This window comes from Pan troglodytes, chromosome 11 (assembly GCF_028858775.2).
Source record: "Pan troglodytes isolate AG18354 chromosome 11, NHGRI_mPanTro3-v2.0_pri, whole genome shotgun sequence".
Classification (NCBI taxonomy): Eukaryota; Metazoa; Chordata; class Mammalia; order Primates; family Hominidae; genus Pan; species Pan troglodytes.
This window is the reverse complement of record NC_072409.2, coordinates 60,892,788-60,918,793: the sequence shown is the minus strand read 5'-3', so window position 1 is coordinate 60,918,793 and position 26,006 is coordinate 60,892,788. Positions and strand designations below refer to the sequence as shown.

The window sequence follows — 26,006 nt, the reverse complement described above, 5'->3', positions numbered from 1 at the left end:
CTTGCTCACTTCCTTATAGAGACACATACAGCTGCCACTTCATAGACCACTTCTACACCAGCTTTAGAAGTTGAATCATTCAAACAGATTTTCTTCTAATTCAGTGCTGCTACTTCTGTAGTGTGCTGGGAGGAACGACACAGTTGAGGCCGACTAAGCTGGGTTCTGATTTGTCCTATTGTTTTCTCATTTGAGACCATAAGGAAGTTACTTTAATTCAGAGTTTGCAAACTGGAGGCTTGCTGCTGAATTTGCTTTGCAGATTTGTTTGGCTTGGCCAACACAGGGTTTATAAAAATTTAATTAGTTACCAACATCTAAAAACCAGAGGATTATAGCATGAATCCAGATTTCTGGCTTGTCTGGAAAAATCAAAAGATCTGGCGAAACTGGGCCTGAATTCCTGCCTAGCAACAACTGGCTTGAACTGATCATGATATGGGGCAGTACCTCGTATTTTAATCATTTACAGGATCTCTTTTGGCATTTAAGTTTGCAACCTCTGCTTTGTTTAAGCCTCACTTTCTTAATCCACAAGGTAGGGCTACTATCTTCAAGTCACAGGTTCTTGTGCAAAGATAACATCTATAAAGCACCTGGTAGGGTTCCACACACAGTAACCCCTTGAGAAATGCTGGGTCCTGTGGTTTGTGTATAATGTACAGAACGTCAACTTAAAAATCAGGAAACACTGGATAAACTTATTTTTAAGCAGTATGTTAATTTACATTTTCAAATAGTATGGTCAGTTTGTTTTTCTTCAACCAGACCAGATCTTTTCAGGTGACATACCTCTAAAGTTTAAGCAGTGGATCCATTGTTAATCTAAAGGAAAAAAAAGATGCAACAAATATACTATTTTTCCTGTTTCCAGACTTTTTGGACGCTTTATGATGTATTTATTTGTACTGTTTCAGATTAATTTTAGAACTATTAGAGTATTTTATATGAAAATATATCAAGCATATTATTTGAAAATGTAATTAACATGAAGTTTATCCTAAGTCTCCTGACTTTGTGGATACCTTTCACATAGAGTATGGGCAGATTTTGGGGGGCGGGTGGTAAAGGCAGTGTTATAAGGAAACAACTACATTCTAATTCCAGCTCGGAAGTCATCAGAACAGGCTGATGTTGAATCATGCTGGGTTGATATCTGGATGACAGAAACCTTAGGCCTTGTTTCTGTGCCAGGTGCCATCTTATTCTCTTTTTGGAGGGGCTTAAGTCAGCTATCGCCAAGTGGTGACAATGGGTTGAGTTTGATAACACTGGTTATAGGATTCTGAAGATCAGAAAACCCCAAATTCCAACCATGACACCCCAGTTCTATGAAAAAATATTTTTCAGTATATATATATATACATATGTGTATATATATATATATATATATATATATATATAGTGCAAAAGGAGGCTCACATAAAAAACCAGGAGAGATGGGGGCTACAAAAGCCCGGAGTGGCGGCTTCTGCTCCTTAGCCTCTTCGAACACATTCTTGGGATCCTTGGCATACTTGGTGTGAGGGACCTGGATAGCCTCCGTAGTAGAAGTTGTCCTCCAATATGGAAAACAGATTTTTTTGGTCCCTCTAGGAATGTCCATCACTAGCCAACTCTAACTTAGGTGGGAATTTTGCTTAAAGGCATGAGGTTGCCCTGAGCGTCTTGCACTCTTCTCCCTTAATTACTGTAAAAGGTTTTGGAGTCAACTGTTTGGTCAAGGAGAGTCTGATGTCATCGGAGGTATCAGGAAAAACTCACTTCATTGCCTGGGAGGTGGGGCCTTAGGGACAGAGCAAGGCCTTGCCCTAGACTAAGGGGCCTTAGCTCACTGGGCTGCCCATTAAGTAGGCCCTGCCCAGCCCTTACCACCGTCCCTTCTCTTCATGAGTGGAACAGAAGCCCTGTACCTGGATCCTTAGGGACACATTCTCTCTACCCCATTCTTCTTTCCAGAGGGCTCCCCAGAGTGATGTGGAATGGCATTTCATAACCCAACTTGCTTCATCCAACATAGATGTACAACTAGGCCTGAGTGGGGCTTACACAGGTAACTGTTTCTCTACTCTTTTTCCATAATTGTCCCCTCCATTACTGATCCTCCTGCCTCAGCCTCCAGAGTAGCTGGGATTATGGGTGTGTGCCACCACACTCGGCTAATTTTTTGCATTTTTAGTAGAGACAGGGTTTCACCATGTTGGCCGGGCTAGTCTCGAACTCCTGACTTCAAGTGATCTGCTCACCTCGGCCTCACAAAGTTCTGGGATTACAGGTGTGAGCCACTGCGCCTGGCCTCCCCCATTACATTTTAATTCCACAGATACACTTGAGCTGTTTATGGACTATGCCCCATTCCAAAGGTGACAAATCGTTGTAATAGCTAAGCTAAGACTTTTTTCACCTGTCACAGAACCAATTTTTGCCCCCTGGGAGATGATACTGCCTCACCCCACTCAGCAATAGGAGTGATATCAAGTATCCTGTTAGGGAAGAATAACAATCTATGCAAAAGGCTGCATACACATGGCTTCTAGCTATAGAGGATGGGTTTCTAAGGCTGCAAGGGTTTGCTATAGGGTTTGTTTCTGGGTTTTAGACAAGAGGGTAAAACTCCCTTGAATCAAGTGAAAGATGCCCAGACTGTTCTTCAGCCCCCAGCCCAAGCTCTCTGCATAAATCTGACCCTGGGGCTGGAGGCTGTTAGGACCCTACAGCTCTTATTGCTAGTCACAAGGTAGGAGCCACCCAGTTGCCTTTCTTTCCTCATTTCCCATTTGTCCTGTGTCATCCTCCATCTACCTGCCCTAGCAAAGACAGTTGGGGGGCCTCTGAGAATCTTCTGCTGGCAAGATTACAGTTTCACGATAGAAAACATAAGTGGAGTCAAATTACAGAGTACGCACACTGTTTCCCTTGATTTTCCTCTCACATCTTCTGTGCGTGGTGAGAAGAGAGAGGGGAGGGGTATAAGTGGGTTCCTGGGTGAGAGAGGGAGGTACCAGAGTAAATACAGTGCCACTTGGATGGTGACACCCCATTACCTTCAGACACAAAGATGTAAGCTGAGGGAAATGAATTCTTGGATTCAGGGAAATGAATTCTTGGATTCTGAACATGAGGGTCAGATTTACATTCCTGTCTCAATTGTTGACGCTTATCCCAAGGACTAGTCATTCTGCAACATCTGTGGGAAATTCCCAGATTGAACTTCCCAGGGAGAAACATCATATGACATATTGGGAAAATGGCTGACAATGGTTTTCCTTAGTAAGTTCATTGAGAAGAAAAGTGGGCGGATGATTTCCCAGTCTTCACTCTTTCAGAAGCCCCTAAAACAATCTGACATGCTCTAGTTGGAGCCTGCTTTCTATCCCATCAGTTTGATTTCTGAATGCCTTATGATCATTAGCATTCTTCATTAAAAAAAAAAAAAAGCTTTGTCGCATTTGTTAGTCTTGACTTCCAAATCTTCCGTGTTCTTTTTTTTCTCTCTCTCTCTCTTTCCCTTTGGCTGTTCTCAGGCTTGGAGAAAAAGCTTGTAGCATGCCATTCCTTCCTCCACTGCTAGAATCCTCCCCCACATCCGACCCTCCCACCTTTTCCTAATGTTTCTCCAGCAAGCCCAGCGCCCACTGAAGAGCGTAAATTAGTGCCTAGTAATTGGTACAAAGGCACTTTCTGTTTCTATGCAACACACGCAGAAAGGAGGGGCAAAAGGAAGACGAAGAAAAAAACCCCACAGATGGTTAAAAAGGGAAAGAAGTGAGATCCTCTTTCAGTGGTCTTTGAGCAATCCTGGCTCTCTCTCTCCGCCCCACTTTTTGTTGAAAGTTAGTCACAGGCCTAGGCCTAACTCAGAGCACTTGGTGGCAGCAGTTGTTAGTATCAAAAGAATAGCACTTGGAGGTTGGAAGTGACCTTGGGAGGTCATCACATCCATCATTTTGTCTTTAAGAAAGCACATCCCCACCCTTTCTCAGAGAGATGGGGATTGTTCTCTTGAAATGTTTTGGGGGGACTTGAAGGGCTTTGAAGCACACCACCAGGGTTCAAAAGCTGCCTATCTGCCTTGACTAGCATGTGAGTGGTCATACTGTGTAATCTCCCAGAGCCTCACCAGCTCATGAGGGTACTAGTTAGTTGGAAGCATTTGTCAGCAGAAAATGCTAAAGCCCCTAGCTTCAAGCCTGGCTCTGCGGGTGCCTAGGAATTTTTCCTTCATTTTGAATTCTTTGCAGTACTTTCATTTGAATTCTTTTCCCCCATTGCTCTCCTGGGACTTCAGTTTATGGTTAACATTTTTCTTTTTCACCTTAGTTTAAAGGGCTGCTTCATGGAATTAACCAAGTGAAAGGGCAGAGGTGGAGTGAGCTGGGGTGGCCTATGCCCTTTTTATGGGAGCAGCACTCTCTTTAACAGCCCAAGGCAGAGCTGCTGAGAGGTTTCCTACCACTCCCTATCTGGAATCCTCCTGAAACTTTAATACCTTTTTGATGCATTAAGGCCACGAGTAAACATTTGTTTTATCCCAGCGTCAAGCAGTCCCCTCAGCAAATAATAGGACTAACATTATTATTCATAAGAATGTGATCCCCCCTGAGGGAGTGAGAAGCACCCATTTTTTTTTTTTTTTTAAATACATGGGACCTTCCAAGGCCATTCATTGCCATGTGTGTCCAAAGCCTTTTTGATGGTGTGCCCGAAGCCTTCTCTTTTAATCTCAGTTTCTAGTGTGGCATAATTGACTTTGGAATCCTGAGATGAGAATTGAAGAATCTGGATCTGAAATCTAAAGGTTCTAGAGCTGAGAGAACCAGTTTGCTCACGATCTAAGCCAGAGCTGCTGCTGCTGGGCCTTTGAATTTGTTTATTTTTTAATGAAACTGAGAATGATCACAAATTTGAACAGGAGAAAGGAATCTAGGAGAATTTGAACAGGAGAAAGGCCAATCCTTAACTGGCCAGATTGAGTCTTTTTAAAAAGTGAGGACATTTATTTAAATAGATTAAAGTAAGAGACGGGAGCTTAAGCCATGCAAAATTAGTGACAAGGATTTGAAATGCAGTCAGTGGTGTTATGTATTCAATGAAGTTTGAACATTTTTCCAAGCTGAGCCTCCGTCCTTGTGGAAGGGAGTATCTCCCAAAGGGCCTGACTTGAACCAAAGTGGGAACCAGTGGAATAGGCAATGGTCAAAAACACAAAAGTCTCTCTTGGGAGTTTTGGACATTTTAGAACCGGGAGCAAAATTACAGATCATCTTGGCCCAAAGAAATAGAGGGAGAAGAAAAGGTTTCACCATCTCTGTCTTCCAGAGAGCTAGCTTTCATAAGACAGGCAGTTAGAAATGAAGAGTAAGACCTGACCTATTTCATATTGAACAGTCAAACTGAGGAACTGGAATGTGAGGGGGCCTTTACCTTCAGTACAGAGACAGTAGATAGAGTCGTCAGAGCACAGGCTTTTGGGTCCTTCTGACATGGGTTTTTGAATCCTGTCTCCACCATTCTATTTATGACAACTCAGGCTCTACTTACCTTCTCTGAGCCTCAGGTTTCTCATCTGTAAAATGGAGCTCAGTAATTATATATTTATGAAGTTGTTATGAAGCTTAATTCAGATGAGGTGTTTAAATCATTTAGCACACCATTATAATTAAAAATAAAGAATTTATGTGTGTGTTCCAGAAGCCCTTGATTCCTAGAATTTTTGTTTAGAATTCCAGATTAGTCCAGCACTGCCTCATTCACTTAAATTATTTATTATTATTATTATTATTATGATTTTGAGACTGAGTCTCACTCTGTCACCGAGGCTGGAGTGCAGTGGCATGAAGGATCTTGGCTCACTGCAACCTCTGCACTCTCCCCCGCTACTTCCCCCTACCCCCTACTCAAGCAATCCTCCCACCTCAGCCTCCCAAGTAACTGGGACCACAGATGCACACCATTTTTTGTAGAGACTGGGTTTCACTATGTTGCCCAGGCTGGTCTCAAACTCCTGAGCTCAAACCATTTGCCTGCCTCAGCCTCCCAGAGTGTTAGGATTACAGGCATGAGCCACTGCACCCAGCCATCTCATTCACTTAAATTATTTATTGAGTGACTTACATGCAAAAAGCTGTGTAAAATGCTGGTACCAGGCACTTTGGATTTTGTGGCTAATAGTGATAATAATGGCAATTTCTAACATTTATTATATGTCAGGTTCCAAGCTAAATGGTTTACATGCATTGTCACATTTAAACTCACAGCAATCTTGTGAGATAGAAAGGTGCTGTTCTTCTCATTTAATAGGAGGAATCAGACTGGGAGTTAGTTAACGTAGTTCAAGATTACACTGGAATTTTCCTAGTCTGTCTCTAGGTGGGTGGAGTTGGGCATGAATGCTTGCTGATCTGGACCCCTTGGGTTTCCGCCAGTGGGAAGAAACCCTGTGTTTTACGTGGTTCTCTTGGGTTTGGTCCCAGAGCCACCAGTCTTCAGCTGTCTACTCTTGTTGTTCTGACTCTGGCTTATGGTTGGTTTTCATGAACCTCGGTTAGGAGTGTCAGCAGAAATCTTGGACTCTGACCATACCTACTCTGTATTTTCCATAGTTATCCAGAAGCTGCTTCCTTCCCATTGAAAAATAACCTGGTTGTGGGCCCAAAGCTGTATTAGTCAGGACAACAGAATCCAAACAGGGACTGGCTTAATAAAAAAAATGAAACTTTATTGGTTCAGGTTACAAATACATCTAGGGGTAGCTCTCATTTCGGTGTCTGTGGATACAGGCACTCAGTTTCTGCCTCTCCATGGCTCAGTTTTGCTGCCTTTTCTACAGCCTCATTCATGGGGTTGGTGGGGGCTGTCTCCAAATAGTGGTGAGATGGCTGCCCACGGTTCCAGACTCATATCCTGCCACTTAAGCAAACCCCAAGGAAAGACAGTTTTCCATTCCCAAAGATTCCAGCAAAAGTTCCAGGCTTTAAGCTCCATGACTAGTTCAGATTGTGTGCCCCATCCCTGAAATGAATCACTGTGGCATGACTGGGTCACATCCAATCTCTGGGTCTGGAGGTGTGGGGTCACCCTCCCTGGAATTACGTATATCCAGAATGGGGAAGGAGTTGTTGCCAAAAGGAAATTTAATGTGTTACTTATTATCCAGAAGGGAACAAATGCCAGACAGGCAAAACCAACACCTATTCTCTCTGTCGTCCCATTTAGTTAGTTATTTATTTTTATTTGTATTTTCTTGAGACAAAGTCTCGCCCTGCTGCCCAGGCTGGAGTGCAGCAGCACAATCTCGGCTCACTGCAACCTCCACCTCCCTGGTTTAAGCCATTCTGGTGCCTCAGCCTCCCGAATAGCTGGGATTACAGCCACACCCCACCATGCCAGGCTAATTTTTGTATTTTTAGTAGAGATGGGGTTTCACCAGGTTGGTCAGGCTTGTCTTGAACTCCTGACCTCAGGTGATCCACCCGCCTCGGCCTCCCAAAGTGTTGGGATTACATGTGTGAGCCACCATGCCCGGCTATCATCCCATTTATAACTACCAACAGGATTTTCCAAAGAACAGAGTTTGGCAAAATGAGAGGCAAACAGTACGATATTTTTTTTTCTATATATTTTTCTTCCTTTTGATGGGAAGGAGCTCCGAACTATCTCTGGAGTTCAACCCGAAAGATAGGCCATAAGTGAATGTACAGAAGGGTCTTTGCAGAAGATAGATGATTTTGACAGGTATTACATATGCTTAGGCAAACACCCACTGGCCCTCCTGAGTGGATGTTCTAGAAGCCAATACCAAAAGCCTCACATGGAACAAGTATAACAGCAGCAGGGTGAACTTCAAAGCCATTGACTTGGTTTTAATTCCAGTCTGTCCATTTTAATGTCCAGAGAAACAAATCATGTTTACAGGAACATTTATTACCCTATATGCTAATAGATAAAAGCCTAGTCTATGCAAAGACAAGCTGTTTATATGGCAGTTCCCACTGAGATTCAGAAGTGTATTCAGTGTGCACAATGCCCAAGAAAAACACTGTAATAAATCATAAGAGGCAAAAAGTAGAGCTTAAAAACAACTTAACAAAAACACGTAAAAGTGACTTAACTCCCTGTGCTCCGTAATTCTACAGTAGTTTTGTACCATTACCATTTTAAGGAAAATAAGCAGAATGACAACCAAACAGCTGGCTTTCTCTCGTATTGTAATCCATACTCATGGCCAGCTCCAAAATGCTTGTTCAGTGAGCATTATCCCACTGAAGCGGGGGGTTCCCAATGTGAAAAACATAGGCTATTTTCTCTAACCTGAGGCATTTCTTTTTCTTTTTCTTTTCTAATTGATTTTATTTTATTTTATTTTTATTATTTTTTTGAGACAGTCTCGCTCTGTTGCCCAGGCTGGAGTGCAGTGGCATGATCTCGCTCACTGCAACCTCTGCCTCCTAGATTCAAGCAATTCTCCTGCCTCAGCCTCCTGAGTAGCTGGGACTACAGGGACATGCCACTACACCCAGCTCATTTTTGTACTTTTAGTAGAGACGGGGTTTTACCATGTTGGCCAGGCTGGTCTCAAACTCCTGGCCTCATGTGATCCACCCACCTTGGCCTCCCAAAGTGCTGGGATTACAGGCGTGAGCCACTGCAGCCAGCCTAATTTTTTTTCTTTTCTTTTCTTTCTTTTTTTTTTTTTTTTTTTTTGTGAAGGAGTCTTGCTCTGTTGCCCAGACTAGAGTGCAGTGGTGCAATCTCAGCTCACTGCACCCTCTGCCTCCCAGGTTCATGTGATTCTCCTGCCTCAGCCTCCTAAGTAGCTGGGATTACAGGTGCCTGCCACCACACCCAGCTAATTTGTGTATTTTTAGTAGTTGATAGGGTTTCACCATGTTGGCCAGGATGGTCTCGAACTTCTGACCTGAAGTGATTCACTGGCCTCGGCCTTCCAAAGTGCTGGATTACAGGCATGAGCCACCGCACCCAGCTAATTTTTGTATTTTTAGTAGAGACAGGGTTTCACCATGTTGGCCAGGCTGGTTTTCCTGAGATGGGGTCTCACTCTGTTGCCCAGGCTGGAGTGCAGTGGTGCAATCACGGCTTATTGCATCCTCATGCTCCTTGGCTCAAGCGATCTCTCACCTAGGTCTCCTGAATAGCTGGGACCACAGGCACGCACCACCATGCCCAGCTAATTTAAAAAAAAATTTTTTTTTTTTTTTTTTGGAGATGGGATCTCGCTATATTGCTCAGGCTGATCTCAAACTCCTGGCCTCAAGTGATCCTCCTGCTCCAGTCTCCCAAACTGTTGGGATTACAGGAATGAGTCACTAACACCCAGCCTAACCCGAGGCATTTCTTCTCAAAGCCCTGCTTGCTCCTAAATTTCAAAACACCCTCTAGGAATACATGCCCAAAGAGGGGACTATATTCCTTTTCTGAGATCTCAGGGGGAGGGTTGAGTGGGGGCTGTTTTGTGAAGGGTGGACAGCTCTGACCTGCAGTTCTTTGTGGTCTTTGGTGCCAAACATCAAGCCATGTGACTTAGTGGCTCACTCCATCCCAAGAGTAGAAGGGTTAAAAGCTTGAAAAGCTGCTGGTGGCCCATGTGGCATGTATGAGTAGGATTTATGGCCACTGCAGCCATATTGTGGTGTGCATACAGTGTGCAGAGGTTGAGCCCAGAGGGAAAAAGCTGGATGGAAACACTTGCTGGAGTGGCATCACTTTTCACCATGAGTCCTTATGAATGCCACAGCCTAGCAGGTAGAGTACGTGTTGACTAATCAGGCATCAGTCTCTCCATTTCCGCTGCTGGGGGACAATCTTTTTCTTGGCATTTCAGGGTCTCAGTTACTTCTGCATTAAATTGTATTCTCTTTTGGCGAAATGTTTGCAAAATCAGGGTTCTCTCTCTGATTTGGAGTCCCTTACCTTTCCTTTCCCTGGGAGTGATCTTCTGTTTGGTGGGCATGGGGCTCATCTCTTGTTTCAGCCTCGTGGGAGAGCCATCCATGTTGCATGCTGTCCTTTGACCTTGTGGTGATGTCCACTGAGACGTCTGTCATGCACTTGCCTGTGTCCCCATCCTCACAGGCTGACATCAGTGGCTCTGGGTGTTAGATCCTTGCACTGTGACCCAGTCCTCCTGTGGATTTTTCCAACAGCACAGTTTTGGGCTCAGGAACACAGTCCTTTTCCCCACCCTGCACTTTAGAAGGGTGTGCACACTGAGACCCCTCTCAGCGGTAGCTCCCCAACTCCTCAGGTGTCATGGCCTGTGTAGGGCTTCCCAGAGGACCTTATTTGTATAAGGCACTTCCTCTAGGCATGTCTCGAAGGCTGTCTCTACAAGGAGAATAAAGACCTGGATATTTCTTAGAGACCTCTGTGTCTCTAATACAGTCCTACCAGCTCTTTCTCTTTTTCTGCCCCTCATGTCTTGGTTGGAAGATCTGGCAAATTGAGAGTTTTTTTAAGCTCAAGGACTTAGGTTTTCTAAATGCTACTTTGAAAATTAAAGCTCAGTGGCAACTTATTTATCCTAAACTATGTCTGATCCCCCTGAGGCAATGCATTTGGAAGGAAGGGCCTGGAAGGCAGAGAATTGGAAAAAAAGGCACTGTGAAAGGTCAGTCTCTGTGCTTTTAGTTTGAGTCCGGGCTCTTCTTTCACATCTAATCTCATTTTGTGCATAAAACTGAAGAAGCAATTTGAAACCTGGTTTTAATCTGGTCACACACTATTGTGCAGGGCGTCCTTGGGCACGTCATCTGCCCTCTGAGTTGGCTTCATCTAAAACATGACAGGTTTGAATTCCATGGTGATAAAAATCACCAAAAATGCAAAGATTCAAAGAATCTGTTCTTGGGATAGCTTTGCCATTAGGCATTTATATCTTGTCCAATATTTAATGCCTAGGTAGATATTTATTTATTATCTATGTTTCCCACAAATAGCTGAACAAAGGCAGCATAGTCTGGGATGGCAGGAATTACCTAGTCTGGGCCAGGGTCTGGTCTTTGAAGGGCTAGCTGTGTGGTTGTGGGGAGGTTGCATCATCTTTCTGGGCCTTTGGAGGATCCCTAAGATTTCATCCACCTCTAAATTCTGTTACTCTGACTTATATGATCTTTTATCACACTACACCAAGAGGCAGATCTTCATTGTGTTAAAAATTTATGTTTAGGGTCCGCATTTTGCCTTTGCACTATTTTCAGTTTTCAGGCAGGGCCATATAACTGAGACTTCAAGACAGCTCTTGGCCAGGTGCTGTGTCTCACGGCTGTAATCTCAGCACTTTGGGAGGCTGAGACAGGAGGATCACTTGAACCCAGGAGTTTGAGACCAGCCTGGACTACATAGTAAGACCCCTGACTATACAAAAAATAAACGAAATTAGTTGGGTGTGGTGGCATGCACCTGTGGTCCAGCTACTTGGGAAGCTGAGGTGGGAGGATCACTTGAGCCTGGGAGGTTGAGGCTGCAGTGAGCCGAGATCACGTCACTAGGTGACAGAGCAAGACCTTGCCTCACAGAAAAAAAAAAAAAAAAGTCTAGTTTTTGCTGAATCAAGAACCTAAAGAGGCAAGAATCTGTTGTCAGCTGGGCACGGTGGCTCATCCTTATAATCTCAGCACTTTGGGAGGCCAAGGCAGGAGGATCACCTGAGATCAGGAGTTCAAGACCAGCCTGGCCAACATGGTGAAAACCTGTCTCTACTAAAAATACAAAAATTAGCTGGGCATGGTGGCAGGCGTCTGTAATCCCAGCTACTTGGGAGACTGAGACACGAGAATTGCTTGAACCCGGGAGGCAGAGGTTGCAGTGAGCCGAGATCGTGCCACTGCACTCCAGCCTGGGTGACAGAGCAAGACTCCATCTCAAAAAAAAAAAAAATTCTGTTATCTGCTGTCTTTTGTTTGAGGTCTGCTGGAACTGCATGTGCTGTCTCACAGATAGCTGAGGTTGGGAATGTGTGCACGATATTTGGATATGCTTGCTTCTTAGACTCTGACATGCTTAAATGAGGAAGTGCTGCATACAGATGTCAGAGACACACACCCACTTCCCATTTCAGAACCTAAAGCACAGGACAAGTTGCTTTCTACAGATAAACACAGAGATCCGGAAGTAAAATCTCACACCTAAGCCCTACACTGTCTCTGTTGTATCAACAAATACAACATAAACGGAAGCCAAATCACAAGGAGGATTCAGTGAGAGGTCAGAAGCGAATGGTAGTACTATGATGGGATGGCATTCAGGCAGGATTATTCTTTCAAAGCCTATCTAACATTTTTATTTGTTCAGAACATCTACATGCAAAGCAATATTTCTGATAAACAGGAGACTTTTGAATGAATGATTTTTGAGTTCAGTGTTCATCGAAATGATGTATGCAGAAAAATGTGGACTTCTCTGTACCCAGGAATGGCCTGCACACTCTTCTGTAATGTGTATTGGTGGTTCTGCACATGAGGGTAATGGAGAATGGGAAAAAAGCAGCTGTTCATGTTTCGTACCTGCATGTTGACATTGCTTTTTGGTGGGGAGAGAAGCCAGATGGTGATGGACAAATTGGGTGCTTGAGGCCTAGGGTCAGGGCAGGTCTGTGTGGATGCATTCCCCACCAGCCTGGTCCATGAATGCTTTCTTAGACTCAAATCTTTGCCCTTCTTCATGATCTGACTCCTCTCACCTGCTTTCTAACAAGGACACTCCTTTGTTGGGCAACCCTACTGTTACTGTTTGTGCATTTCCACCTCTGAACGAAGGTTCCTGTCTGTTCTTATAAGAGGGCCATGTCCCTTTCGCATGCGGGAAAAGTAGGAGAGGTGGAAATAGAGGAGTGAGAAGACAGATATAGTATATTCAGGAAGTTTCTGACTTTCTCCCTTTTTTTTTTTTTTTTTTTTTTTTTTTTTTTTTAGTCAGAGTCTCACTCTGTCACCCAGGCTGGAGAGCAGTGGTGCGATCTCAGCTCACTGCAACCTCCACCTCCGGGGTTCAAGCGATTCTCCTGCCTCAGCCTCCCAAGTAGCTGGGATTACAGGCATGTGCCACCATGCCTGGCTAATTTTTGTATTTTTAGTAGAGACGGGGTTTCACCATGTTGGCCAGGATGGTCTCAACCTCCTCACCTCAAGCGATCCACCCCGCTTGGCCTCCCAAAGTGCTGGATTACAGGTGTTTACAAGTGTGAGCCATCACACCGGGCCAGGAAGTTTCTGACTTTCTGACAATTAGTTTGAGAAGAAGACAAAATGACTCTTCTCTCTTTGGTCATGGATCAATTACTGAAGTGTCCCAGTAATTTCTCAATAGAAAGTAAATCACCTACTGCCCTCCACTTCCATGCCCATGGAATATATTCCTTTTAAAATTTTTAAGAGATGAGGTTTCACTATGTTGCCCATGCTGGTCTTGAACTCTGGGCCTCAAGCAGTCCTCCCTCCTCAGCCTTCCAAAGTGCTGGGATTACAGGCATAAACCACCATGTCTGGCCTGGAATATATTCTTGATCAAGCCATTTGTGGAATGGTTTAAACTCAGATGTATCGCTATTTTCTGTAAGACTTTTAAAAAATATTAAAATAACTTTTTCTGACTTTTTCTCATAAGAGAAATTTATACTCACTGTTTAAAAAATCAGAAAACATAGGGAAAAATTACAAAAGGAAGTAGAAGTTATTCTTTATCTCCTCACTGGTAGATAGTAATTGTTCAAATTTTGTATATATTCTTTTTACTTAACTTTTTTTTATTTTAAATTGTAGTAGAGATGGGGTCTTACTGTGTTGCCCAAGCTGCTCTTGAACTCCTGACTTCAAATAGTCCTCCTGCCTCAGCCTCCCAAAGTGTTAGGATTACAGGCATGAACCACCTCACCCAGCCCATATTTTGTGGGCAACAGGATTTTTTTCTCTCCGTATATATTCACACACTTATGCAGCTGATCATACATTGTTCTTCTCAGTTAGCAGTGTATGGCTAACATCTTTCCATTTCATTATATAACAGTCTGGTACCTTTTTCACAGGTACATATTAGTCCCCTGTAAGGATATACTTTATGTATTAAACCAGCCCTTTATTGTTGAGCATTTAAGTTGTTACCACCTTTTAGCTCTCATAAGCAATGCTGGTATCCCTTTTCGTGTCTCTATCTAATTATTATCAAATTAATTGCCAAAAATAATCTGCAGGAGAATATTGCCAGATGGCCCTGGATTAATTATAAATCCCACCAGTGTGGTAGAGGGCCTGTTTCCTCATGCCTCCACCAATGGTCGGTATGAACAGATTTTTTAACGTTTTCACTAGCCTCACAGATATCTTGCTGGTGTCTTAATTGGCATGTTTTGATTACTTGTGAGATTGAATATATTTTTGTATGAAATATTAAATATTTTCGTATTTATTTCTTGGTCATTAGTATTTTATTTATGTATTTATTTATTTATTTATTTTGAGGCAGGGTCTGGCTCTGTCACCCAGACTGGAGTGCAGTGACACAATCTCAGCTTACTGCAACCTCTGTCTCACTGGTTCAAGTGATCCTCCCACCTGAGTAGCTGGGACTGTAGGTGTGCACCACACAGCCTGGAAAATATTTGCATTTTTAGTAGAGATGAGGTTTCGCCATGCTACCCAGGCTGGTCTCAAACTCCTGGGCTCAAGCAATCTGCCTGCCTCGACTTCCCAAAATGCTGAGATTACAGGCATGAGCCACCACGTCTGTCCAGTATTTCTTACTTTATAAATTATTTATTTGCATCCTTGCCCACTTTTATTAAGTTGGGCTGTTCTTTTTTGATTTGCATGTCCTTTCTGTGTTACAGATTTTAACATTTTGTCATATGCTTCAATTTCTTTTAATTTATTTTGATTCTTAAATTTTTCTACTTATATATATTTTTAACATGCAGAAGTTTAACATTTTTACGTATTCAAAACTATCCTTCAAGTAGGATTTTGCTTTTGGTTTCATGTTTAGAAAGTCTCTCTTTATTCCAGGATTCTAAAAATACTCACCTATATTTTATCGTTATGGCTTTATTTTTTACATTTACATTTATAGCCCATTTGGAAATCATTTGAGTGAAAAGTATGAGGTAGGGACTAAGATTTAATTTTTTTCTTTTACCTGACGTCTAAGCCACTTACTGAATTAAACATTTTTTGTTTCACTGATTTGAAATACCCCATTTACCATGTACAGAATCCCTATAGATTCTTAAGGTTATTTTCAGACCCTATTTTCAGTTCCACTGATTTGTCTTTTCCTGTGCTGCTATCTCACTATCTTAATTATTACAGCTTTAATAATCCATTTTAATAACTAGTATTGCAAGTGCTCACTTATTATTTGTTCTTCCGCAAAATTTTCTTGGCAAGTTGGGCATGTTTATTCCTCCAAATGAACTTCAGAAATAACTTTGTCAAGTTCTAGAAAAAGAACTTCTTACGGTGTGTGTTAATTTCGTAGATGAATTTGTACAGAATTGCCATATTCACACCATCGAGCCTTACCATCCAAAGGCATGGCGAGCATTTTGTTTGTTCATTTTCTTTTATATTGAGGCTTTATGCATTTCTTCACCAAGGTCCTGAACTTTTATTGTTAGGCTTATTCTGACTGGTTATGGCTGGCATATAAGAAAGCCAGTGCTCTTTTGTACAGTTACATCTGTGAATGCACCTTTAATTTAGATTAGATTTTTCAGTTATCTTGAATTTTTTCAAAGAGAAAGTTGTGTCAACTGCAAATAATTCTTATTTTATAACCCCCCTTCTTCTCACCATTTACTTCTTATTTTATCTAATTGCACTCATTAGTATTTCCTGGAAAATGTTAAATTATAGCAATGGGAGCGGGTGTCCATTTATGCTTTGGGCTAGACTTTAGTAGTTATACTACCTTTATTTTACTGTTGACCTTGCGGAGGAAAGGTTTCAGAGCTGATCTTTTATCCTGCTGAGGAATTATTTTATTTTCCTGAAAGCTTTTATTAAGGATGGTTGTTCAATTTTATCATATACTATTTTGTACATGATGAGAGTGTGTATATGATATTAAATGATACTAAGTGTGTGTGTGTGTGTGTATGAGCTGTTAAATGGGGAAATAATATCAGTATGATTTAATAATATCAAATTATCCTTTTTAAAATTACATTTCTTTTGTAGAGTTGGGGTGTTACTGTGTTGCCCAGATTGGTTTTGATCTCCTGGGCTCAAGCAGTCCTCCCATCTCAGCCTCCCAAAGTGCTGGGATTACAGGCGTGAGCTACCACAGCCAGCCCAAATTCTTCTTTTATCTATGGAATCCTAGTGCTGTTTTTGCAATCAGAAACCACTCTTTTTTTTTTTTTTGAGACAGGGTCTCGGTCTCACTGTCACCCAGGCTGCAGTACAGTGGCACAATCATAGCTCACTGCAGCCTCAACCTTTGGGCTCAAGCAATCTTCCCGCCTCAGCCTCCCAAGTATCTGGGACCACAGGCAAGCACCACTACGCCTGGCTAATTTGTTGTATTTTTGGTAGAGATGGGGTTTCATCACATTGCCCAGGCTGGTCTTGAACTTCTGTGTTCAAGTGATCCATCTTGAGCAGCTGAGCATTATTTTTCTTCTAAAAGAAGTCTTGATTTTCTACATCTGCAAGAAACTTTAATTCTTAATTGGCACTGTTTGAGTTCTGTTCTGAAAAGGAGGCCTAAATCCCTTAGATTTGTTTTTTACCAGATTGGTTTACTTTTGCTAGATGCAATGGAAGCTTTTGATTTTGTATTTTTGACCTTCCTGTCTCCATTAAAGTTAGACCCATCCCTGGACTTGGGTGGGGCAGGGAAGATGAGAAGAACCAGGTAGGAAAGAGACAACATTCAGATGGCAGGCCTCCCTGACCCCAGGCAGGACTTCAGTGGCAGCCTGGACAGCTCAGGGAGTCTGGGGAGGGTTGCCTATGTCCAGTGAGCAAGCCTGGCACTTGGCAAGTACCCGGTCTCTGTCTTCTCTATGGAGAACTCACCTCCTTTCGTTTCAGGACTGCCCACAAAAAAATGGGCTTCATTTGGCATCATCAACTAATCAGCAGTCCAGGAGGCTCCCTCTCAAAAGCAGCAAGTGTCCTTTTGTGCTAAGTAGGCAAGCACGTAGCCAGGGGGCCCCAGTCCGCTGCTCTTGCACCCTCCGTAGGCCCAGGAGAATTCTGGAGGCCTGATGACTGTCTCTGCAAAGGAAGTCTTTTACACATTGTGCGCAGTGTTCAGTAGCTTTTTTGATCACATTTATTTTATACTCTGAGCTGAGTCAGTCAGCAAGAGGTGCTTAGCTTGTTACTGAAAGGGGCGGGGAGTGGTGTATAAATAATGAGAACTCAGAGAAACTTGTGCTGTTAACAGCTCTGCTCCAGTAAAGTGGAGTTTATTGTGTCACTGCCTCTGGGTGTGTTTTCCTGTGAAGGCCAGAAATAATGCAGTGGTACAAGTCTGCTGGGTATTTTTTTCCCTATCCCCAGGAGGATGGTAACTCTCTCATTAATACTAAAGACAGGTTTAAAGATTCTCTAATTGATAGTTGCATTGCTGTGTGATTTGTTCAGCGTGAAGGCTGACCATTCTCCTTTAGACCTTAGCACTGAGCCTCAAAGAGAGGGCCTGACTTGGTTTCCCCCAGGCTGCCAGACGAAGGTGGAGTGACCGTCTCTCTAGGCCAGTCTTCTCCTCCTCTGTAGATCATCTCTGGTCCCATTCAGCCTTAATTCTGTTCTTGTCTACATGTGACTTCCCCACTCCATGCTTTCTTAAGTGCAAAACATCTATCATTTTCTAAATAATACCTTATTATATGACTGTCATTAACTTATATGCTGGGATGTTAGATTCAACATCATGGCATGTTAGATCCAAACTCTCCACTGTATTAAAAAGGTGGGAGATTTTTCAAAGGGCTACAAATTGTAGGTCCCTAAGCAGAATCCAGCCTGCGTACACACCACTGGATGGCACCATAATTTATAATGTTGAAATTGAATGCCCCTAAGTAGGGGAAGCACCCTTCAGTTCACCATGGAATCCATTATGATCCATGATTGAATGCACCTGCTCCCACCCTGTCCCCGACCTGTGTCTGGCTCCTGAAGACATTTGAATTTACAAATTCTGGTGGCCAGTTAGAAGTTCAAGTCCTCTGTTATTTGTTTATTTATTTGAGACAGGGTCTCACTCTGTTGCCCAGACTGGAGTGCAGTGGCGTGATCTTGGCTCACCACAACCTCCGCCCCTCGGGTGCAAGCGATTCTCATGCCTCATCCCCAGTAGCTGGGATTATAGGTGTGCAACACCACACCCAGCTTCAAGTCTTTTGATTGAGATCAGGAGTCAACCAACTTTTTGCAAAAGGGCCTGATAGTAAATATTTTCAGCTTTGCAGGCTGTACAGTCTCTGTGGGCAACTGCTCAACACTGCTGTTTTGAAAATGCAGCTGTAGATAATACTTAAGCCAATGAGCATGGCTGTTTCCAATAAAACTATATGCAGACAAGGAAATTTTAATTTCATATAACTTTCTCCTGTCATGAAATATTCTTTTAATTTTTTTCAACCATTTGGTAAAAACCGAATATAAGAATGGTATAAGCTATTCTTAGCTCATGGCAGGCCAGATTTGGCCAGTGGGATGTGGATTGCTAGCCCCTTATTTAGATCACTGACCAAAAAGTTTTTAAAGTTTTCCGAAGGATGCCAGATAAATCAAAATCTCGGGGCTCTGTGGGTGTCCGTCTCTGCTCTCTGTGAAACACTTCAGGGATAAGGATGCTAGGTCAATGACAGCACTTGGATTAGAAGCAAGGAGAACCATCACAAAATGACAGCTCCAAGGGGCAGTCAAGAGAGTATCACTGTCAGCTAGGTCGAAAGTGAATTCAGTGGGAACAGACCCTGATTACACTTGAAATATATGTAAGTCACAAGCATAGAAATTTAATAGTTCTCCTATTCTGATGGCTTCATGCCAGTTTTCCATGGTCACTTCTAGAAAGCCATCTTCCTAACACAGCGAGAGTATCTTACTCCTTTTCCAATCCTAGCCCACAGCTAAATGGTCTTCCGGTCCATTTTCCCCACAGTGGACACAGATCCCCCAACTAAATGAACCCCCTCCTCTCATGACTCACTTGAAAGAAATGAGTACACGTGCCAGTGAGGAGGCTAAGCCACATTAGCACTCCTCCAAGAAAACCACTTCTAATGAGTTTTTGTCTTAACAAGCATTGAGAAAACACTGAGCTCTTCCTTTCATTGTTTTCCTCACCGCCACATCAGAAGGGAGTGGAGAAAGGGCTCCAAAAAGGACCGAGCAGAGAGGGCATTTTGTTTTGGTTTGGTTTGGCTTTTTGCAACTTAACCATTCTACGAGTTCTGACCCCTTGTTATATTTTTAATAGAACATGTTTAGAAAAACATTTCCCCCATAACTGCTTCACTGGGGTTAAAGAGGACTTCACTGCAGTCTAATTCTGGAATAGCTCAGGTTTCTCCAGTAGCCAGTAATATCTGAGCAGATTTCAATGTGAGTGACCAGGAGAAGGACGAGAGAGAGAGTGTGTGTGTGTGTAAAGTTTGAGCATTTACCAAATGCTTGGCACCATGAGTAGGACAAAAGTCATACATGACATTATTTTTGCCTCAACAAGCTCAGCCTTGTTGGGGTTGTAACAATCTGTATTTTGACTTTTGCTCAAAGGTCTGCGGAAGTGGGTTAAAATCCTGTTTATCTAATGGAAGTTGCAGAAGTGTAGTTTTCAACTCCATGTCTTTGTTGAGTTTTTCAGGGGAAACTCTTTTTTTTTTCCTCTTTGCAGCCCCATCCCCGAGCATCAAAATGCATTAATAACCCTAGCTCTTATCCACCTTGAGTAGGGCCCGGCATTCATTGGTTTGCTATTGCCTTTTGCTGCCATAGCTTTTCAGCTCAGAGCTCCATAAGGGTTTATACGTAGATCTGCACATAGAGAATCAACTGCTACAGATTCGTTTTACCCACATTGGGTTTCCTCGAAAAGTATGTTGTACAGGGTGTTGTTATGACTATTGCTCTGCTTAGAAAACAGCAGAGAGCCTTCATCATGAATAGATTATCACAAAGGTGATAGATTTGGTTGTTTTATCATATTTCTGCATCTCATCAGCACAGGTTAAGAGAAGCTGGGGAAAATAGAATGAATAATTTTGGATGACTCAAATGCACCACGCTGGACAGCTCCCAGCCTCTGCAGTTTCTCTATGGGTTCTGGGAAGGCCGGGACAGGAGTGAGAAAATATTCACTCCTCACACCTAGCCAAGGAGTGTCTGGAGAGTTCTGCGGACACCAGGAGGCTGTGTGTCCTCTGTCTATGCAGCAGCTATTGTCAGCTGTGCTTGGAAAGGTGTGAAGAGTAGGCAGAGGCAGGCTCTTGGGAGCCAGGGCGATGGCAGTCACTTATAAGTGGAACAAGTGTGGTTCTCATCTTCAACAGCTCGTCTGCTTGTCTGCCTGTGTATGTCCTCCCCAAACACAGACATGGCCTTCACCTCCCCTGCCTTCACCTTGTGGGGTGGGGAGCAGCAGGAGGTTATGGATGCTGGCCTGATAACATCTGGCAGGCAGGACTTAGCTGCATTTTCAGTGGGACACAGACATTAGTGTGAATCCAAGGAAAGCAATCGGAAAGAGGGATGTGGAAACTGTCAAGTCCCCAGGACCCCCGGGAGTCAGGACAGCCAAGTGGCCAAGAGCACGGGCCTTGGTAGACAGGGCCAGTTCATTACTCTGCTTTCCAGTTATGTGACCCTGAGTACAGAGTTTAACCCTCCAAGTCTCAGTTTTCTCATCTGTGAAATGGGGCAACCTTGTGGAGTGCTTGTGAGAATTCAGTGAGAAGGGCACGGGAAGCCCTTAGCTTTATGCTTAGAACAATGTTAGTTCATCTTTTATGAGGAATATAGAAGAAACTGGAATTGTTTGGAAATGGGAGAAGAGATTAAAGAAAGACATATCTGTCTGCAGATATTTAAAGGATTATGATGTGGCAGAAGGAACAAACATTTTTCTTTTTTTTTTTTTTTTCTTTTTGAGACGGAGTCTCACTCTGTCGCCTAGGCTAGAGTGCAGTGGCATGATCTTGGCTCACTGCAACCTTCGCTTCCTGGGTTCAAGCAATTCTCCTGTCTCAGCCTCCCAAGTAGCTGGGACTACAGGCGCATGCCACCACACCCAGCTAATTTTTGTATTTTTAGTAGAGGCGGGGTTTCACCATGTTGGTCAGGCTGGTCTCTTAACTCCTGACCTCAGGTGATCTGCCCACCTCAGCCTCCCAAAGTGCTGGGATTACAGGCATGAGCCACCACACCTGGCACAAACTTACTTCTAGTGTTAAGACAATATGACTTAAAGTATGGCCTTTGCAGGAAGGCAGATTTTATATCAATAAAAGATGTGACAGAGATGCTCAGGAACAACCAGATGCTGAGTGGCCCCTGCACTCAGGAGCTCAGGGAGAAATGCTCGTTCCAGGTAGGAGGCTGGTTGGACCCAGTGCCGGTTCTTTTCCATCCTACAACACCAAGAAATTTAGCAAAAAGGCTCAGCTTTTTTGCTCTTGAAAGAATTTATGAAACCAGCAATTGTGTGGAATAAAACAGAAAAAATAATTTCCAGGGGACCCATTGGGTACCAAATGGCAAGCTCATTTGCTTAGAGATGTTAGCAACTTTCTCATTGTATTAGTTTGGGCTGCCATAACACACAACCACAGACTGGGTGGCTGAAACAACAGAACTTTATTTCCTCACAGTTCTGGAGACTGGGAGTCCAAGGTAGAGGCAGGGGACGGGTTGGTTTCATTGGAGGCCTCTCTCCTTGGCTTGTAGATGGTGGCTTCATCCCTGTCTTCCCAAGGTCTTCCCTAGTCTTCACATGTCTGTGTCCTCATCTCCTCTTATAAAGACACCAGTCGTGGATTAAGGCCTGCCCTCATGAACTTGTTTAACATCAGTTGCCTCTTTAAAGGCCTTAATTTCAAATGCAGTCATTTTCTGCGGCGCAGGGGGTTAAGGCTTCAACATAGGGATTTTGGGGAGGGGGACACATAATAATCATCTCCGAGGGATTTATCCTTTGAGTCATAGGGACTATTGACCATGACCGCCCTTCGGAATTTTTTTCATGTTCTTTGAGCTGTATCCTTTCTGATTCCTTTCTCTTAGGTGAACGGCCCTTTCCCTGCACGTGGCCAGACTGCCTTAAAAAGTTCTCCCGCTCTGACGAGCTGACCCGCCACTACCGGACCCACACTGGGGAAAAGCAGTTCCGCTGTCCGCTGTGTGAGAAGCGCTTCATGAGGAGTGACCACCTCACAAAGCACGCCCGGCGGCACACCGAGTTCCACCCCAGCATGATCAAGCGATCGAAAAAGGCGCTGGCCAACGCTTTGTGAGGTGCTGCCCGTGGAAGCCAGGGAGGGATGGACCCCGAAAGGACAAAAGTACTCCCAGGAAACAGACGCGTGAAAACTGAGCCCCAGAAGAGGCACACTGACGGCACAGGAAGTCACTGCTCTTTGGTCAATATTCTGATTTTCCTCTCCCTGCATTGTTTTTAAAAAGCACATTGTAGCCTAAGATCAAAGTCAACAACACTCGGTCCCCTTGAAGAGGCAACTCTCTAAACCCGTCTCTGACTGTTGGAGGGAAGGCAAATGCTTTTGGGTTTTTTGGTTTTTGTTTTTGTTTTTTTTTCTCCTTTTATTTTTTTGGGGGGGAGGGTAGGGAAGGGAGTGGGTGGGGGGAGGGGGGTAAGGCCAAGACTGGGGTAGAATTTTAAAGATTCCACACTGGTGTACATATGTCCGCTGGGTGAGTTGACCTGTGGCCTCGCACAGTGATTCTGGGCCCTTTATGCTTGCTGTCTCTCAGAATTGTTTTCTTACCTTTTAATGTAATGACGAGTGTGCTTCAGTTTGTTTAGCAAAACCACTCTCTTGAATCACGTTAACTTTTGAGATTAAAAAAAAAAAACGCCATAGCACAGCTGTCTTTATGCAAGCAAGAGCACATCTACTCCAGCATGATCTGTCATCTAAAGACTTGAAAACAAAAAACAGTTACTTATAGTCAATGGGTAAGCAGAGTCTGAATTTATACTAATCAAGACAAACCTTTGAAAGGTTACACTAAGTACAGAACTTTTAAACCTTGCTTTGTATGAGTTGTACTTTTTGAACATAAGCTGCACTTTTATTTCCTAATGCAGAGGATGAATAAGTTAAATACATGCTTTGAGGATAGAAGCAGACGTTCTGTTTGGCACCACGTTATAATCTGCTTATTTTACAATATACACGTTTCCCTAAGAAATCATGGCAGAGATGTGAGGGCAGAATATACACAACAGATGCTGAAGGAGAAGGAGGGTAGTGTTTTGCAAAAGAAAAAGAAAAGAACCAACAGAATTTTAACTCTATTAACTTTTCCAAATTTTCCTATGCTTTTAGTTAACATCATTATTGTATCCTAATGCCACTAGGGGAGAGAGCTTTTGACTCTGTTGGGTTTTATTTGAATGTGTGCATAACAGTAATGAGATCTGGAAACACCTATTTTTTGGGGAAAAAGGTTTGTTGGTCTCCTTCCTGTGTTCCTACAAAACTCCCACTCTCAGGTGCAAGAGTTATGTAGAAGGAAAGGGAGCTGAAATAGGTACAGAAAAATCAACCCCTATAAGTAGTGAACACCAAGGGAAAATACCACGATGATTTCAGAGGAGACTCTGCAAAATCGTCCCTTGTGGAGAATGCAGGCAACATGGAATACTACGAATGAAATCACATCACTGTATCTTTTACATCAATAGCCTCACCACTAATATATCTTGTATCTAGGTGTCTATAATGGCTGAAACCACTACATCCATCTATGCCATTTACCTGAAAACTTAACTGTGGCCTTTACGAGGCCAGAAAAGTGAACTGAGTTTTCATAGTTAAGACCTCAAATGAGGGGAGTCAGCAGTGATCATGGGGGAAATGTTTACATTTTTTTTTCTTCAGAAGTAACGCTTTCTGATGATTTTATCTGATATTTAAAACAGGGAGCTATGGTGCACTCTAGTTTATACTTGTGCTCTGAAATGTGTTGTGTAAACAGAGGGTGCCTACCTATTTCACCTGACACATACTCGTTTCTGATTCAGAATCAGTGTGGGCTCCTGCAGTGGGCGCGGGTCACGGCTGACTCCAACTTCCAATACAACAGCCATCACTAGCACAGTGTTTTTTTGTTTAACCAACGTAGTTGTATTAGTAGTTCTATAAAGAGAACTGCTTTTAACATTAGGGACTGGGAGCAGTCCATGGGATAAAAAGGAAAGTGTTTTCTCACGAGAAAACATGTCAGGAAAAATAAAGAACACTTTCTACCTCTGTTTCAGATTTTTGAAACACTTATTTTAAACCAAATTTTAATTTCTGTGTCCAAAATAAGTTTTAAGGACATCTGTTCTTCCATACGAAATAGGTTAGGCTGCCTATTTCTCACTGAGCTCATGGAATGGTTCTGCTTATGATACTCTGCACGCTGCCTTTTAGTGAGTGAGGAGTTTGGGGTTGCCTAGCAACTTGCTAACTTGTAAAAAGTCATCTTTCCCTCACAGAAAGAAACGAAAGAAAGCAAAGCAAAGTCAGTGAAAGACAATCTTTATAGTTTCAGGAGTAAATCTAAATGTGGCTTTTGTCAAGCACTTAGATGGATATAAATGCAGCAACTTGTTTTAAAAAAATGCACAATTTACTTCCCAAAAAAGTTGTTACTTGCCTTTTCAAGTTGTTGACAAACACACATTTGATATTCTCTTATATGTTATAGTAATGTAACGTATAAACTCAAGCCTTTTTATTCTTTGTGATTAAATCCTGTTTTAAAATGTCACAAAACAGGAACCAGCATTCTAATTAGATTTACTATATCAAGATATGGTTCCAATAGGACTACTAGAGTTCATTGAACACTAAAACTATGAAACAATTACTTTTTATATTAAAAAGACCATGGATTTAACTTATGAAAATCCAAATGCAGGATAGTAATTTTTGTTTACTTTTTTAACCAAACTGAATTTTTGAAAGACTATTGCAGGTGTTTAAAAAGAAAGAAAAGTTGTTTTATCTAATACTGTAAGTAGTTGTCATATTCTGGAAAATTTAATAGTTTTAGAGTTAAGATATCTCCTCTCTTTGGTTAGGGAAGAAGAAAGCCCTTCACCATTGTGGAATGATGCCCTGGCTTTAAGGTTTAGCTCCACATCATGCTTCTCTTGAGAATTCTATTTGGTAGTTATAATTACAGAAACTGATGAGTTTGTCAGTTTGCAGATAGATTTAGCACAGTACTCATCACTCGGATAGATTGAGATGTTCTTTCACATCAGATGATCTGTAACACTGTAAGATACTGATCTTTACAACTGTTTAATCAGTTTTATTTTTGTACAGTATTAGTGACCTAAGTTATTTTGCTGTCCCGTTTTTGTAAATCAAATGAAATTATAAAAGAGGATTCTGACAGTAGGTATTTTGTACATATGTATATATGTTGTCCAAATAAAAATAATAAATGATAAAGACTGAATTGTTCCAGCCATTATGTGTTGTAAAAGGGGGCTATTTCACCATAATGAAAGTTACTTCTTTAACCTGTGTTCACAGGATTTTGGGATGAGTGCAAAGATGATTTTACCCTGTACCTTTCAACACATGCAATATTTATATAGACTTGTGTGTATTTACTATTCACAGACCTCTGAGGAAGTAGATGGAATAGAGGTCACTTGAAACCATTGTGTTATGCTGGAGGGGAATATTTATATTTTGGGAGATAAATCACTTTAAGAGGCTTTTAGAGCTCATAACTGTGCAGGGTGTACTAGGAACTGGTCAGAGAAAGTTGTAAGCTCAGATTGTGCTCTTG

The 26,006-nt window shown here is 42.5% G+C and overlaps 1 protein-coding gene across 1 annotated transcript in view; it reads left to right on the top strand.

Annotated features, from left to right (window-relative positions):
* KLF9 (KLF transcription factor 9) overlaps positions 1-25,667 on the top strand; it is a 30,707-nt gene extending 5,040 nt beyond the window's left edge. Inside the window, exon 2 of the mRNA XM_520067.8 lies at positions 22,251-25,667. Within this exon, the coding sequence (XP_520067.2) occupies positions 22,251-22,480 (230 nt within the window). The 3' untranslated portion in view covers positions 22,481-25,667. The remainder of the gene's footprint in view (positions 1-22,250) is intronic.
* The last annotated feature ends 339 nt before the right edge of the window (positions 25,668-26,006 follow it).